Consider the following 17,996-nt stretch of genomic DNA (forward strand, 5'->3'; position numbering starts at 1 on the left):
AAACTTAGAAAAATGTGAGTGTGTGTGTGTGCGTGTTACAGATTGATAAAAGTAAAGAAGGTTGCTATATTTCAAACACATTATGTAAAATCTGTTGGGGAAGCTGACGGTATCTAATCAGTCAATAAATGATAGACACCAAGACTATTTCAACTCTAATGTTAGACTGGTGTTTCTCTGGGGTAAATATAGAAGGTAATGCCTCTATTATAACCATTCATGCTACAGAGACTATACATAACTATGTTAGCATGACATATGATTTGGCAAGATCTGGAATACTAAAATGCTTTAAAATAGACTTGCAGTAAAAAATAGCTCCCTTTTCACATTTTAAAGGATTTACATGGCAGGCAAATAAAAAATTATGTATTTGCCATGTATCCCATGATTTGAAATTACCAAATTATGGCAGGTATGGACCATCTCAGGACCATCTCGGTCCCAGGGAAAAACAAATGTAATGACTGTTCTGCCCTTGGAAGGCAACACAGATTTCCTTACCCTCCCAAAGAATAAAAATTAAACTCTATAATTAAATTTAACAATAATTCCCCAAATCACTGAAAAAACTGTCCTGTCTCTTTGAAAAGTACAAAGAAAAATAATCATGAATTAATATCAGAGGTAAAAATTAAGTTTTTACAAACTATCTCTTAAAATAAGTAAAATTCAAATGTGCAAAAGGAGCCTCAAAATGTCCCCACATCTGTACAACAAACAAAACAAAATTGCTCTCCACTGATACTGTACAAAACTGTAGAAAAAGGGATTATTATACTTACTCATACTTTTATCAGAAGAAATGTGAGAAAGAATGATCTAACCATTAAGAATGCCAATAGTTCAATGCAATAGATTTGGCAGGGGACAAAAGGGTGAGAAACAAAGACTATGTGAAGCACTGAAAAGCCAGTGATTGATGAATGAGAGATTCATTTACTTGCATGAACCCGTACACAGCACTTTGCACAGGAAATCAGAAGACTTGTTCCATCCTCTTCCAGAAAGGCATTAGGCGGAGAATATTCTATACTTTCTTCACTATAAATAAAACACATCTCTGGAATGAGGGGCTTAGACTTTCCTCCTGGAGTAACCACTTCATCTAATTTTGTCTCCCATCTAGAATCATTTTCTTCATTGCTGCTATCTGGCTGAAAAACACAATATTCCCACATGCGTGAAAAACATGCAAAAAAGTTCATCATTTGTTCTGGTCACTCAAAGCCACTAATAGCTGTTCCATTCACTAACTTCCAGCTTCTGTTCTTCCTATTGTTTTCCTTGATATAACTATTAGCTTTTTATTAATGTTCCTCTTCAGGCTCCCATCCAGAAGCTAAGCTGTAGAAACAGGAGGACATTCTGTATATCTGCTTGTACGAAAAAGTTGATAACCTGCTAAAACTACATTCTTACATAAATAATTCAGGTAAAGCATCAATTTTTCTGAGGAATTTTTATTTCTTTATTTACACTAAGTTAGCAGACTTGGTTTCATTTACTGAAAATTTTACCTGGTTACACTTGAAGGAGTATTTTCAAAGACCTCAGTTTTAATCTTTGCAACAGTTTTTAGAGAATTTTTGAAGGCTTTGCCTCACCACAAAGTTTCAAAACCTCAAGACAGAAAGATCTGGCAAATGTCACTAAATAAGGAAATATAATGTGCAAAATAAAATTGTCATCCCTTACCAAAATATATGAGAAACATTTAACTTAAATGAAACTCTAATTAATGAACTATCTTATCTCCAAAGATCTTATATTAAAAAGTTTCCCTATATCTTATAAGTTTAGTGAGAATTTTTTTAATTATTGGGGAAATACACAGGCAAAATATGATATACAAATAAGAGTCAATAAAAAGTTAAATTTTTCCAAGAAAACACAGAAATTCAATGACTAAACAGAAAATAGTTTCTCAGTCACAAGGGCCCATCAAAGACAAATGAGTTAAGTTTACTTCCTCTATTTTCAAAGCTGAACATGAGGCATATCACCCAATTTCATGCCCTGAAATATCTGAACAAAAAAGCATTTACTTTACATGAACTCTAAAAGAGAAGCAATCTTAAAATACTTCTGATTCCATTATTGAGACTATAACTCAGGATACAATGCTCACATCAATACGCTTTATAAAAATATTATATCTTAAAGCAGGTCATAAAGTTCCATCCATACTAGATTCCTGAAGATCACTTTGTCTGAGTTTGTGTTAGAAAATGTGGCCCTCAGTAAGCTAAAATGCCATCAGGATGACATATATGGAATAACACCGATGACAATACTATGCACAGCTAGCTGATGAGGGTGAACTGAACAATCCAGTTTGTGTTGAGTCCTGCTGTATCTTACACATGTTCCACGTGGGAAGATAAAGAGAAACATTTTAAATGTGGGCACAGAGTTGACAATTATTGAGAGCGATATTTTCAAACACAAAACAGACTAAGGCCAAGTTCCCTCTTTGCAAAACTTCTACTACTGTTAAGCTTTAAGTTCTGTGTTTCTTTCTGAAAAAGGTTGGAACTGCTCCTTGACTGAAATGAACCAAGACTGACAAATAAACGAATCACTTATTTTAAAATGATAAAGCACCCACCACCAGAGAAGTGGCTTTCTAGTAACACTCAAAAATTCTGTTTGCTATTCTATAACAGCCATGTAGCTACATAAGTACTGATGTCTCCCTTTCCATGTACACACATACCTTACAATGATCCACCTGTGTTTCTACAGTCATACAGAAAGTGCAGCAGTAAAGAAACCTGGCAGTGACCCCGCCACCATTATTACCTTGTAGTAGGGCATGAGGAGAGCACAGATGGCACAGTGTGGCTCCATTTTGGCCATGGCTGCATTATACTCCTGTTCAGCCACAAAGTTTGGGGACTTTGTCTGCCAAAGGTGGACCAAAGGCTTCGCCCAAGACTCTGTTTCTTCCACTTCCTCCTCAACTGATGGAACCTCAGGCAATTCTTGCAAAACAAGGCACATAAAATGTGAGCATGGGACCCAGAGAAAAACAACCCTGGTTATAAAAGAAGCAAACATTCCAAAGTATCATTGATATTAATGTCAGACAGGAAACCTATTTTATCTTTCAAATACATTCTGAGAGAAGCAGAACAAAATGAATGTCCTTTTTATCCTCCTCATCTTCAAGAGCTAGGTCAGATCTGATGGCCAGACAATGAGCCTCCTTTTGAAACCCTCCCCATCCCTGCCAGGAATAACTCCCTCCTTCAATTTCACTACTTCTGTATTCCTACTGCTACCACTAACATCTCCTATGGTAAAACAGCTCATATCTGTAAAATTTCCTTCCAGTTAGCAGAGGAATTTGCTGGCCCAATAACTGCCTTACCAATATTTTTAGTTTCCTCACCTAATACTGTTTATGGCTTAATAAAAATGTATTAATTGAACTTCATTTAATTAACTTTTGGGTTCAAGAATTCATGACAGATAACATTTACAGAGTAGCTATCATGTGCCAAGCAATACACTGCCATTACATGAATATGAAAAATAATTCTTATTCAAATCTTATTTGTTAAGATAATACTCCCAGAGGGTCAAATCTCTTAAACATGTATATCTATTAACATGCAAGAGGCAGAGATCTACTCCACAAAAATATTACTTTACAAAATTTTATAGGACAGAAAAATACAGAAAGACATAACAGGTTAAGAGGAAAAAAATTCTTAATGCCTATAGTAGCGGACAGTATATCAGAACAGGTGACAGCAATCACAGCTACATCTAGTACTTAACATCTACAGCTGTGACACATTCTAAAACTCCTCACCACTAGCTGTCATAGTCTAACAAATAAACACTGTGGAGCAATGTCCTCAAGTCCCAAGGCACAGGTGTTTCTGTGAATCAGTGTGCTCCAGGCCTTACCTTGTTGACTTACCTGATTTTTAAAAAGTCAAAACAGATTTGCTGAGATGGAAAAATAAGAAGAGCTAAATGAAGCTGAAAAGAACTCAAAAGAAATCAAATGCCAACTGAGTGAAAGGGAATGTTCCTGCTTCCATGTTGGCAGTGGTGGTATTATTATTATTACTATTATCCATAATGGAAAATGCTTCGTACTCAGCCAGGCAGTGTTTAAAAACAAAAGGTAAGAACCTTAGCCTATATTTGCAAGGAAGTAATATGCCACTAAACAAACGCACACTGCTTCCCCCTCAGTCCCCGTACAATACAGAATAAAGGGCTACCTATGAAGACTTAGATTTGACAAATGAAAGGCAGGAGTTGAAGAGCTGACCGGGAATTTGAAATACCATTAAGTCCTTAACTCACAAGCTAACCTCTCCCACATACATACTAAAAATGGGATCTAAACAAAAAGAAATCCTTTAGGTTTGAACAGCTACTGCCTCTTCCTGACACAAAACAGATTTATCATATCACTTGCTTTATTATAAAAGGTTGAAACACACAAGATAGATGAACACTTTGGCTGGTCATAAGTTAATGTGGGTAGTTCTCAAAACATTTTCAGGAATACAGGAAATACTATTTAGTTCCGAAAGCCCTAACAACAAAAAAGTAAAGGAGGGCTATTTCTAACACGGGAACCAGACAGGAGGGTGTGGGCAAGCTATGCCAAGCCTTGACCTAGAATAGCCTGATTCAAATTGAGCTTTTCTCAAACTTTCTCAACAGACCAGGGAGAGAATCTTGCTCTCCAGATGTCCTGCCCCAAAGATGAGGTTGTACTCTGGCCCAACGAGTATTTATCTTATTTGGGCAATTTCTGCGCCAGAATATATAGTGAACACTCTACTGTGTAATCCCATCAATTAAAAGTAGCATGGCAGCAACACTGTACAGCGCCAAGTACAGGGAACTGTTAGTCCAGAGACCTAGCTTTAAATTCAAACCCTTTGATTCAGAAGGCCTATGGCTTTGGGTAAAACCGATTCTCACATAGTGAGAATTCCTTTCTCACTTACTTCAGAGGGCTTTTTTTGTTTGTTTTAATATTAAAATGAAATACTAAGTGTAAAACTTCTTTTTTTTTTAATCTAAAGTGCCGGACTTCTTTTTAAAGTCCACAGTGGCATACAACTATATATATTACCGTGTAAAATCCATCCAGTCATCTTGTTTTCATTTGCTCTTTTTATCAATTAAATGCTGCAATACTTCATGAGGCAGAAGAGAGTGCATTTAATCACAAGCATATGATGATTATTCACATTTTAATTTAGCTTTAAAAATCAAAAACACTGGCACATTCTTGAAAGTAAATATTCTTTCTTCCTAAAACTTCTTCATCACCCCCTCCATCTCCAAGAACTCCTGCTTACCAAATTGACCCCTGGCACGTTCAAGGATAGACTAATCTGGCTATTGTTTTTCTAGATTTGTAACATTCATTTAACTATAAATCTCAATTCTGTAGGGAACCAAGAATGTTGGGGGGAGAGGGAGTCCCTCTGGGATATCTAAAAACGTTCATCAACTCACTATTTCAAATGAAAACTGTCCCTTTCAGTAAATATTCCTATTCCTGGTAGCATTTTAATAGACCTTCATCTACTTATGTAAAACAAACATACAAACAAACTTCCACTTCCAATATACAGAAGAGGAAAATATTTTTTCTATTGCAGCTTTTAAATGTTTTGACATTTGGCATCACTATACGTAGGAATTTCCTTTCCTCCTCCCTTTCTTCAACTAGAGTTGACTAATGAACCTCTAAATGCGTCACTGTACTTTCATTAGTACATAAATTATCTCACAGCATGATGTATTTTAAAACATGCCATGTAATAGAAATAGATCCTTACATATTTTAAACATCAAATTAGTTCAGGGTGCCTGGGTGGCTCAGTCAGTTAAGCATCCAACTCTTGCTTTCAGCTCAGATCATAATCTTAGGCTTGTGAGGTCCAGTCCCACATCAGGCTCCAGGCTGGACACAGAGCCTGCTTAAGATTCTCTCTGCCCCTCCCCACCCTTTCTCTTCCCATAAATAAATGAATGAATGAATGAATGAATATATATTAATATATATATTTGTATATATGTATATCTGATATGTATGTATATATACATATATGTTTTGATATATATTTGTATATATTTGATATATATGTATATTATATGTATATTTAATATTGATTATATGTATATATGTATATTTGATACATATGTATCAAATATACATATATACATATAATCAATATTAAATATACATATCTGTATATATACATATATATATCAAATAAGTTCTCACAACATCCTCATAAAAGAAAAGGGCAAGGATAGATATTATCAAACATAAAAAGACATGAACACTATAGGCATTTAATGAATACCAATGTTTTTATTACTAAAATTCTATCCTTTTTATATCAGCATACAAACAATCAGAAGATTGTGCACAGTTCTGAGTCTCATCCTGAATGCCAGTTTGCTGTAGATTCAGGAACGAGTGAGGCAAATGAAAAATCCTTTGGTATGAGTGCATCAAACTTTGGGAAATCTGTGAAAACACTACCAGCAGTTACTGTATTCCCAACAAGAATGAAAGAAGAGCTAATAGTGTACCAGCAGATCTCAAAGTAAGGTCTATGGACTCCCAGAGAAATACAGCACAATTTCACAAAGTCTGTATAGTCAAAAATACCTTCATTATAACATGAAGACATTATTTGCCTATGTCACCCTGGCAACAATTTCATTAAATCTGTGACAAACATGGGATACATGCATGAAGTACTTCTGCTGCACAATAAAGTTCAATAGTTGTCTTGGGGAAAAGTACATGTGCAATTAGTTGAACTGCAAGTTGAAAAAGCTGTCTCTTTCACAGAACATCATCTTTACTTGAAAGAATAATTAACAGACAAACTATAGTAAGTCAGACTTGGGTCTGGCAGAAATTTTCATGAACGTGAACAGAGAAAGCCTGTCATTTTAATAAAAAAAAAAAATTCAGAGTATTTGTTGACAGTGGCAAATCGAGCTTACAGTTAACTTAGAATTCTGGAAAATATTTTTCCACTACTGTAACCTTGACAGCTTCTCAATACTTAAAGCTGTTTCTGATGGGACTGATGGTGATAATATCAAATATAACTTTTAAATATTATATAAAGAGACCTATACAATTTGGGTATATTTACAAATGCATAATGTTCCAAAATCATGCATGTGTAGAAGGGTTGCTCAAAGTGCAAGACAGACCAGTGAATCTTGAGCTTACTAAAGTACAAAGAGTTCATTGATGTGATTTCAGGTTCCACATTGCAACTAATCCTTAAAAAACTAACACATGCCGACTTTGGTGTAATGTCAAAGGAGAATACCTATAATTATCTGAAAAGATTATTAAAATATTTTACCCCTTCCAAGCACATATCTATGTGAAGCTGGACTTTCTTTACATACTTCAACCAGAACATAATGCAGCACACTGAATGTAGAAACAGATACAAGAATCCAATTATTTTCTTTTTTTTTTAAGATTTTATTTATTTATTTGACAGAGAGAGATCACAAGTAGACAGAGAGACAGGCAGAGAGAGAAAGAGAAGCAGGCTCCCTGCTGAGCAGAGAGACCGACGCGGGACTCGATCCCAGGACCCTGAGATCATGACCTGAGCCGAAGGCAGTGGTTTAACCCACTGAGCCACGCAGGCACCCAAGAATCCAATTATTTTCATTAAATCTAATATTAAACACCTTTGGGAAAAAATGTAAAACAATGCCACTCCTCTCTGTTTTTTATGATTGGGGATATTGTTATTTTTTATGAAAAAATTATAACTATTTATGAATTTATTATTGCTACTTTTAAATGAATTAATACTTTTTAAATGTTTCATATTCTAACTTCCAGTCAATAAGTATTGATAAGGTGAACCCATAGAAAGGGAAGGGAAAAAGAGAAAGAAGAGAAAGGACATGAAAAGATCAAATGAAACCTCTTTAGGGTCATCAAAACATTTAAGGGCATGGGGTTCCTGAGAACAAAAAGGTTGAGAATCATTAACCCACACATGACTATATAACATTCATCAAAAATATTAGTACCACAGAGTTACTGTTGAACAAATATAGCCCTAACAAAACTAGTGCAGACTCTGTTCTCATAGTCAGGAAAGAATTTTGTAAACTGCTTACCTTAATCAATTTGTGATTAAAATCAATTTTGTGATTTACACAAAAAGAAAACAAGTCAGTTCCTTCATTAAGGTCTGCAAGTTTTGTTAGCCATAGTAGGAAAAAATTATATGTCAATAGAACTTCATTTTCTTTTATCTTGGTGAGTCATGAAGGCAATCTAAACTCACAAAAATGAGTTGGTGCATTCATGAAGGCAATCTAAACTCACAAAAATGTTCCTGTTACTCTATAGTGGATAAAAGACAGTTAAGAAAAGCAGGAGCACAACACAAAGTAGTTCCTTAAATTTACATAAGCTCTTATATAGAATTCGTAGAAGCAGGTTATAACACAGCTCTAGACACCATGTTCTCAGGAACTTTGTCCTGAATAAGGAAATGTAAGCAATGGCTTAGGTGGTCTCCAATGAAGGATGTCCAGCTCTCTAACAACCACTACTATAATGGGGGAATGGGAAAAAGACATACTACCTTGGATAAATATACTGAAGTAACCTGTTGAAAATGTTACTGCCATAACAAACAAACCTCAACAAATTAAAAAAACTGAAGTCATACCACACATCTTTTCTGATCACAATGCTATAAAAATTGAAATCAACCACAATAAAAAGTCTGGAAAGAACAAAAATACATAGAAGTTAAGTTAACCAGGTAACAAAAAGAGAAATAAGACAGTACATGGAAACAAATTAATATGAAAACATAATAGTCCAAAACATTCAGGATGCAAGAAAAGCAGTTCTAAGGGGGATTTACAGCAATACAGGCCTACCTCAAGAAGTAAGAAAAAATCTCAAATAAACCACTTAACCTTATACCTAAAGGACCTGGAAAAAGAATAACAAAAACCTAAAACCAGCAGAAGGAAGGAAATAATAAAGATTAGAGTGGAAGTAAATTATATAGAAACTAAAAATATAGTAGAACAGATCAATGAAACCAGGAACCGGTTCGTTAAAAAAAATTATAATAAAACTCATAAACCTCTAGCTTGACTTATCAAGAAAAAAAGAGAGGGGACCCAAATAAAGAAAATCACAGATGAGAGCAGAGAAATAACAACCAACACCACAGAAATACAAACAATTATAAGAGAATATTATGAAAAATTATATATCCACAAATTGGACAACTTAGAGGAAATGGATAAATTCCTAAAACATATAAACTACCAACACTGAAACAGGAAGAAATAGAAAATGTGAACAGACTGATTACCAGCAAAGAAATTGAATCAGTAGTTAAAAAACTCCCAATAACAAAAATCTAGGACCAGTGGCTTCACAGCCAAATTCTACCAAACATTAAAAAAAAAGTTAAGATGGGTAAGGAGGGCACATGTCCTGATGAGCACTGGGTGTTATATGCAACTAATGAATCACTGAACACTACATCAAAAACTAATGATCTACTATAAGTTGACTAACTGAACATACTAAAACTGAACATAATAAAAAGAAAATTAATATCTATTAATTTAATAGTCAATATCTATTCTTCCCAAACTATTCCTAAAATAGAAGAGGAAGGAAAACTTCCAAATTCATTCTATGAGGCCACCATTACCCTGATACCAAACTAGATAAAGACATCAGAAAAAAAGAGAACTGTAGGCCAATATCTCTGATGAACATGGATGCAAAAGTCCCCAACAAAACACTAGCAAACAGGATCCAACAATACATTTAAAAACCATTCACCACAACCAAGTGGGATTTATTCCCAGGTTGCAAGCATGGTTCAATATTCACAGATCAATCAGTGTGATACATCACATCAATAAGAGAAAGAGTAAGAACCATATGATCATTTCAACAAACACTGAAAAAAGCATTTGACAAAGTACAACATCCATTCATGTTAAAAACCCTCAACAAAGTAGGTTTAGAAGGAACATACTTCAACATAATAAAGGCCATCTATGAAAAAACCACAACTAACATCATTCTCAGTGGGGAAAAATGAAGACCCTTTTCCCTAACATCAGGAACAAGACAAGGATGTCCAGTTTCAGCCCTTTGTTCAACACAGTATTGGAAGTTCTGGTCACAGCAATCAGACAACAAAAGTAAGTAAGTAAAACACACCCAAATTGGCAAGGAAGAAGTCAAACTTTCACTACTGGCAGATGATATGATACTCTATGTAAAAACCCCAAAAGACTTCATCAAAAAACTGCTAGAACTGATAAACAAATTCTGTACCGTCAGAGGATACAAAATCAATTAGAGAAATCTGTTGCATTTCTATAAACCAATAATGAAGCAGCAGAAAGAAAAATTAAGAAAACAATGTCATTTAAAATTAGAGAAAAAAAAATAGATACCTAGGAATAAACCTAACCAAAGAGGTGAAACACCTGTACTCTGAAAAGTATAAAACATTGAGGAAAGAAAGGGAAGAAGACACAAAGAAATGGAAAGATAAATATCTTATGGATATGCTTATGGACTGGGAAAACAAGTATTGTTAAATTGTCTATACTACCCAAAACACTCTACATTTAATGCAATCCTTATCAAAATACCAACAGCATTTTTCATAGACCTAGAACAAACAATCCTAAAATGTGTATGAAAGCACAAAAGACCTCAAATGGCCAAAGCAATCTTGAAAAAGAAAAATGAACGAAACTAAGAAGAAAGAAAGAAAGAGGGAGGGAGGAAGGAGGGAGGGAAGGAAAGAAAAAGGAAAGAAAACTTGGAGGCATCATAATTCTAGACTTCAAGTCATATTACAAAGTTGTAGTAATCAAAACAGTATGGTACTGCCACAAAAAATAGATACAGAGATCAAAAGAACAGAGTAGAAAGCCCAGAAATAAATCCACAGTTATATAGTCAATTAATGTCAGACAAATCAGGAAAGAATATCCAATGGGAAAAAGACAGTCTCTTCAACAAATGGTGCTGGAAAACAAATGGTGCTGGAAAACTGGACAGCAACATTCAAAAGAATGAATCACTTTCTTACACCATATACAAAAATAAATTGAAAATGGAATAAATTCCTAAATGTAAGACCCAATATCATAAAAATCCTAGAGCACAGGTAGTAACTTCTCTGACATCAGCCATAGCAATGTGTTTCTAGATAGGTCCCCTAAGGAAAGGGAAATGAAAGCAAAAATAAACTATTGGTGCAACACGAATAGCTTCTGCACAGCAAATAATCAATAAAACTAAAAGGTAACCTATAGAATGGGAAAAGATATCTGCAAATGACATATCTGATAAAGGATTAGTAACCAAAATATATAAAGAACATATAAAACTCAACACCCAAAACACAAATAATCCAACTTAAAAAAAAAAAAGTGTCTTTCTCTAAAGAAGACATCCAGATGGCCAACAGTCACAGGAAAGGATGTTCATCATCATTTACCATCAGGGAAATGCAATCAAAACTACATTGATGTGTCTCACACTTGTCAGTGGTTAAAATAAAAAACACAAGAAATAGCAAGGATGTGGAGGAAAAGGAACCCTCATGTACTACTGGTAAGAATGCAAAGTGGTCCAGCCACTCTGGAAAACAAAAGGGGATTCCTCAAAAAGATAAAAATAGAACTATCCTAAGATCCAGCAATCACACTACTAGGTATTTACCCAAAGAATACAAAAATACTGATTCAAAAGGACATATGTATCCCAATATTAATAGCAGCATTATGAACAATAGCCATATTATGGAAAGAGCCCAAATGTCATCAACTGATGAATGGATAAAGAAGTTGTAGTGTATATATATACACACACAATGGACTATCACGCGGCCATTAAAAAAATGGAATCTTGAGGCGCCTGGGTGGCTCAGTGGGTTAAAGCCTCTGCCTTCGGCTTGGGTCATGATCCCAGGGTCCTGGGATCAAGACCCGCATCGGGCTCTCTGCTCAGCAGGGAGCCTGTTTCCTCCTCTCTCTCTACCTGCCTCTCTGCCTACTTGTGATCCCTGTCTGTCAAATGAATAATATCTTAAAAAAAAAAAATGGAATCTTGCCATTTGCACCAATGTAGATGGAGCTAGAGTGTATTACACTAAGCAAAATAAGTCAGATTAAGACAAATACCATATGGGTTCACTCATATATGGAATTTAAAAAACAAAGGAGCAAAAGAGAAAAAAAGGAGAGAAAGAGGCAAACCAAAAAACAGACTCTTAACTATAGAGAAGAAAATGATGGTTCCCAGGGAGGATGGGTCAAATGAGTGATAGGGATTAAGGAGTGCACTTGTTATGATTAGCACCTGGTGATGTATGGAAGTGTTGAACCTCTATACTGTACACTTGAAACCAACACAACAACAGTATGCTAACTAACTGGCATTAAAATAAAACTTACAAAATTAAAAATTAGGGGCACCTGGTTGGCTCAGTCAGTTGAGCATTCAAGTCTTGATTTGGGGGTCATGAGTTCAAGCCCCATTTTGAGTACCGGAATTATCAACATGGGTAATGTTTTTAAAAATTAAAAATCAAAAAATGAAAAAATAAAAATTTTCTGACTTATACCTAAGAAATCAAACTATACCTCTAATTCTAAATATTTCTGGCAGAAATAAAAGCTCATGGAGAAACGTAGTATAGATAGATATGCACACAGAACATAAGAATAGTGCTCAAGAAGAAGTAAGAGGTAAACCAAGAGTATTTGATTTACATATGTGACAGCACTAAGAGACAGCTACACTTCTGCCACTTAGATAAAATCACAATAAGCAGCCTCTCATAGGCAGTTTGCTTACAACTCACCCCATCCTTCATCAATGTATCTTAAAAACATGTTCAAAATAATCCTCTATGTTTCCTGTTAAAATCATACTTGCTGTGATACTGTGATATAAAAAGAAAATATTTGGTCTTTGATCCAATTCCTGACAGGAAGCTTCCAAAATTTTAGGAATTTCCTAAATGATATGGGTGAGAAGAGCACCACTGGGTGAAATATTTGGTCTCAGTTTCTAGTTCCTGACACAAGAGCTTCTAAGACTCCTGGAATCTTAGAATTGATAAAAGTGTCTTGCAGGCTAATAAGAAGACTGGTAACTGGGGGTCCCCAGATAGCTCCAGAATGGGGGAAGGTTACTAGAAAGCCCAAGGGGTGATTAGAGGGTGGGCATTTCAGCCCCACCTCTGACCTTGGTGAAGGGGAGAGGGGCTGGAGATTAAGTTAAATTGCTAATTGATGATGCTTTATTCAACCATGTGGACAATCAGGCCCCCATAAAAGCCATACATGCAAAATGAACTAAGTTCCTAAAAATAAGAATAAAACCATAAAAGTCCTAGAAGAAAGAACAGGCAGTAATTTTTTTTTTACATTGGCCGTAGTAACATTTTTCTAGATAGGTGTACTGAGGCAAGGGAAACAAAAGCAAAACATAAACTATTAGAACTCCATCAAAATAAAAAGCTTCTACCCAGCAAAAGAAACAATCAACAAAACTAAAAGACAACTTGCTGAATGAAAGAAGTATTTGCAAATGACATCTAATAAAGAGTTAGCTTCCAAAATAAAGAACTTATAAAACACCCATAACCCATAACACAATTAACACATATAATCCTACTGAACACCCATAACACAAATAATCCAATTAAAAAATGGGCAGAACACATAAACAGACATTTCTCCAAGGAAGACATCCAGATGGTCAACAGACACAGGAAAAGATTCTCAACATCACTTATCATCAGGGAAATGCAAATAAAAAGTACAATGAGCTATATCACCTCACACCTGCCAGAAAGGCTAAAATCAAAACCCAAGAAACAAGTGTTGGTGAGGATGTGGAAAAAGGAACCCTCACACACTGTTGGTGGGAATCAAACTGATGCAGCCACTCTAGGAAAACAGTATAGAGATTTCTCAAAAAATTAAAAATAGACACATGATCTAGTAATTCTACTACTGAATATTTACCCAAAGGATATGAAAACACTAATTTGAAAAGATATATGCACCCCTATGTTTATTGCAGCATTATTTACAATAGCCAAAATACGGAAGAAGGACAAGTGTCGTCCATGGATAGATGAATGGATAAAGAAGTTGTGGTATACACACACACACACACACACACACACACACACACGAATACTACTCAGTCATAAAAAAGAGAATGAAATCTTGCCATTTGCGATGATATGGATGGATCTAGAGAATATAATGGTAAGTGAAATAAGTCAGTCAGAGAAAGAGAAATACCATATGATTTCACTCATACATGAAGTTCTTACCTATAGAGAACAAACTGATGATTATCAGAGGGGAGGGAGGGAGGTGGGAAAATGTGTGAAATAGGTGACGGGGATTAAGAGTACACTTATCATGATGAGCACTCAGTAATGTACAGAATATTATACACCTGAAACTAAATAACACTGTACATTAGCTATACGTGAATTCAAATACAAAAATAAAACCTTGAACAACAGGGTTCAGAGAGCTTCAGGGCATGAAGGCATGAATGCTCTGCACTTACTCCCCCACCCCATACCTTACCTTGTACACTCCTTCTTTTTGGCTGTTCCTGAGTTGTAAATGTCAAGTGTTTCCCTGAGTTCTGTAAGCCAAACCTGAGAAGGGAGTTATGGGAAACCCCAGACTTTATAGCACACTGATCAGGGGTAAAGACTTGAAATTGGTGTCTAAAGTGGAGGCATCTTGTGGCACTGAGCCCTTAATTTGTGGGGGCTGTGTTGACTCTGAGTTGTTAGTATCAAAAATGAACTAAATTGTAGGACACCCAACTGGTGTTTGGGGAGTTAAGGAAATCACCTCACTGGGAAAAATGACCCACACATTTGCTGTCAGAAGTATTTGCACTTGGAGTACTGGCCCTCTCCTCTAGACCATAAACAATGTTGTTTTTCAAAGACTGAATCCAGTCACAAAGGGATAACTAGAATGTGTCTTGTCCATATGTAACTATAAAGTCTGAGGGCCAGTAGCACATCTGATGCTGGCTATTTAAATGAGCATAAGATTTTCTAAATTGCAAGGTTCCATAAAAGGTTATATAAAATACCTGCCACAATACTGGTGCTACCCATTACTACAGAAGACCTAGGGCTTCAACAGATGATGGTTCCTTCCCTTCTAGGTCTCCAGCATTTACCTGGAGTCTGCATAATCTTTGCAAACATCATCCAGAAAATTATCTAAAATATATGCCCTAAATATTAAATTTTAACATGACAAGACAAATTGGAACAGGAAGGGCCAATCTACATAGGTACCCAATTACCTCTTATTATATAAACATTTCTATCAAAAGATCCATGTTTTCAGAGAAAAAAAAAGCCTTTATTCTGGCATTCATTCAAAAATATCACTAAATATTATCTATGATAATAAAAAAGATTAATCTCCTTTACAAAAGGACCCCCCCAAAAGTGCTCATTTAGAAATATATAAATAAATTATGGCGTGGCCATATTATATCATCATTAGAAAGGATATTTTGTGGGGTGTTTTTTTGTTTTTAACTAGGCTCCATGCCTAGCATGCGGCCCAATGCAAGGCTTGAACTCACAGCCCTGAGATCAAGACCCGAGCTGAGATCAAGAGTCAGGCCTTTAACCAACTGAACCACCCAGGTACCCCTAAAACGGGTAAAGAGCATTACTGAAATATAATAAATATGAATACATATATAACATAATATTAAAAGAATATTCCATTAATAAATTTAAAATATACATACAAAACTATATGATGTCAATTCTGTAAAATACATTTAAAAGTGTGGAATAAAGGAAAGGGGATTTGTAAGTTTTTGTAGTTAAAAAATATGCAATTTTTAACATTAAAAAAATACCCTGCAGTCAAAATAAGATTAGGTAGCTCCTATGAACTGGGGAAAACAGTTTTAAAGCAGATGCATGTCAGATTTATTCACTGCTCAGTACCGTCTTTTCAAACAAATTATGCTTGCGAGGTGCAAGTAGATTTCTCAACAGAAAAACATTTGGGCCATCGTTGAAGGGCTGTTGCCAGGACTTACTGATGGAATCCAACAGATGGGAAAAGCCATCTACTCTACTACAGTATGACTGTCCCATTACCAGTCACCACAAGCATTTTGCTGCTGGGGTATGTGCCAGTGCTGTGTTTTGGCTGGTCAAGCATTATTCTCTGCTATGAAGAGCAGAGCAGCATCTGTTATCTTTCAGGTACTTGAGCAAAATCTCAGTCCTGGGAGGCATTATATATGGTTTCAAATGTCCTGGAAGAAGTTGTTGGGGGAGGAGGCTGAGGGGAGAAGAACAAGGGCAAAAATGAACTACTCAAACAAATTCAAAGTTGGGAACTTTATCGTTCCTATACAGACTACTTAATAATCTGTATACAAACTGAATTTAATGATTCTAGGAAGTGCTGAGTTTCAAAGGTTTGTAAAGCTGTGTTCGAAAGTACAAAATAGAAAAAAAATTATAGGACTTTAAGGTATGGTTTTACTAGGAAGTATTGACATTGAAGAAAAATTAAATTATATATTAAGGGAAAATGAAATCCCCTAAAATGCTAATATAATAATGGATAACAGAGAATTCTGTTTTATTTCTAATATACTTCTTTTTTAAAAAAAAATTATTTCTTTATTTTAGAGAGAGAGGGAGGGAGAACATGGGGTGGGGGAGGAGGGGAGGGAGAGGGAGAGAAACTCAAGCAGACTCCCACTGAGCACACAGCTTGCCACATGAGATTATGACCTGAGCTGAAACCAAACAGTCACACACTTAACTAAATGAGCCACTAGGGCACCTGAGCTCTAAAGCACTTCTGAAACTAAATGAATAGACACATAGCCTTACTCTTTATATATAACATTACAATAACAGAGATGTCATAATCATTTCAAAAGAATGCATTCCAACTCGTTCAATATACTGTTTTAAATGACATACTTTTTTTTTTTTTTGAGGTTTATTTTTTTTTGGCATCTGGTGGAGCAGTCAGTTGAGCATCCGACTCTTGGTTTCAGTTCAGGTCATGGTCTCAGGGTCGTGGGATTGTGCCCTGTATCAGGTTCTGTACTTGGTGCAAGTCTGCTTGAGATTTCTGCCCTTTCCCCTCAATTCTTTCAAATAAATGAAATAAGGAAGGAAGGAAGGAAGGAAGGAAGGAAGGAAGGAAGGAAGGAAGGAAAGAGAAAAAGAAAAGAAGTTACGAAAGAAAAGAAAGGAAAGGGAAGAGAAGAGAAAGATTTCAAAGTATACTCCTTCAAAATTCCTATTACACAAAAATGTGCTGATAGTTATAGTACATCTGAGGAGGAGGGTTTCATGGACAATTTTGGCATTACCAATGTTACTTAACTAGTTAAAGAATGTTAGCTCCTATTTCATAAATGTACAAATTCCCACAATACACATGGACAGGAAAAGGGACTGTGTTCACTGTGTTCACTTCAGCTTCTTTTATCAGGATAGGAACTGTTATCAGGGGTTCCTAAGGTGATAAGGTAAAAATAGAAACTTGAAACTAGACAGGATTTAAATCCTGTTATATACCAACCACCAGCCTTGTGGCCTTGGACAAATGAAATAAAGTCTCTGAGCTCAGTTTCCTCAATAGGAACAATGACAATAATACTATCTACCTTCAAGAACAGTAAATATAAATTACTAACAATGTATACAATAGCAAGAAATCAGCATGGTCAGTTCTCTCATTATTGTAGGAATAGGGAGAAGAAAACTCCGAAAGGAAAGCTGGCCTATCTTTGGAAAACTAGCTAGCAACATGGTAGCAAAAGGAGCTTATTATGAGCATCAAATAAAGGACAGGTGAAAAAGTGAGAATATGAAACTCAC

At 35.5% G+C, this 17,996-nt stretch overlaps 1 protein-coding gene across 6 annotated transcripts in view; it reads right to left on the reverse strand.

Annotated features, from left to right (window-relative positions):
* Nucleotides 1-17,996, reverse strand: part of KDM4C (lysine demethylase 4C) — a 476,304-nt gene that overhangs the window by 158,799 nt on the left and 299,509 nt on the right. For 5 of the 6 annotated variants that reach the window (XM_044265695.1, XM_044265697.1, XM_044265698.1 and 2 more), the window contains exons 13-14: nucleotides 2,806-2,987; nucleotides 944-1,157 (exon numbers count right to left, since the gene is read on the reverse strand). In XM_044265695.1, the coding sequence (XP_044121630.1) occupies nucleotides 944-1,157; nucleotides 2,806-2,987 (396 nt within the window). Of the gene's footprint in view, nucleotides 1-943; nucleotides 1,158-2,805; nucleotides 2,988-17,996 lie in introns of those variants that run through there. The other variant, XM_044265700.1, reaches the window with a different exon arrangement.

This window comes from Neovison vison, chromosome 9 (genome assembly GCF_020171115.1).
Source record: "Neovison vison isolate M4711 chromosome 9, ASM_NN_V1, whole genome shotgun sequence".
NCBI lineage: Eukaryota > Metazoa > Chordata > Mammalia > Carnivora > Mustelidae > Neogale > Neogale vison.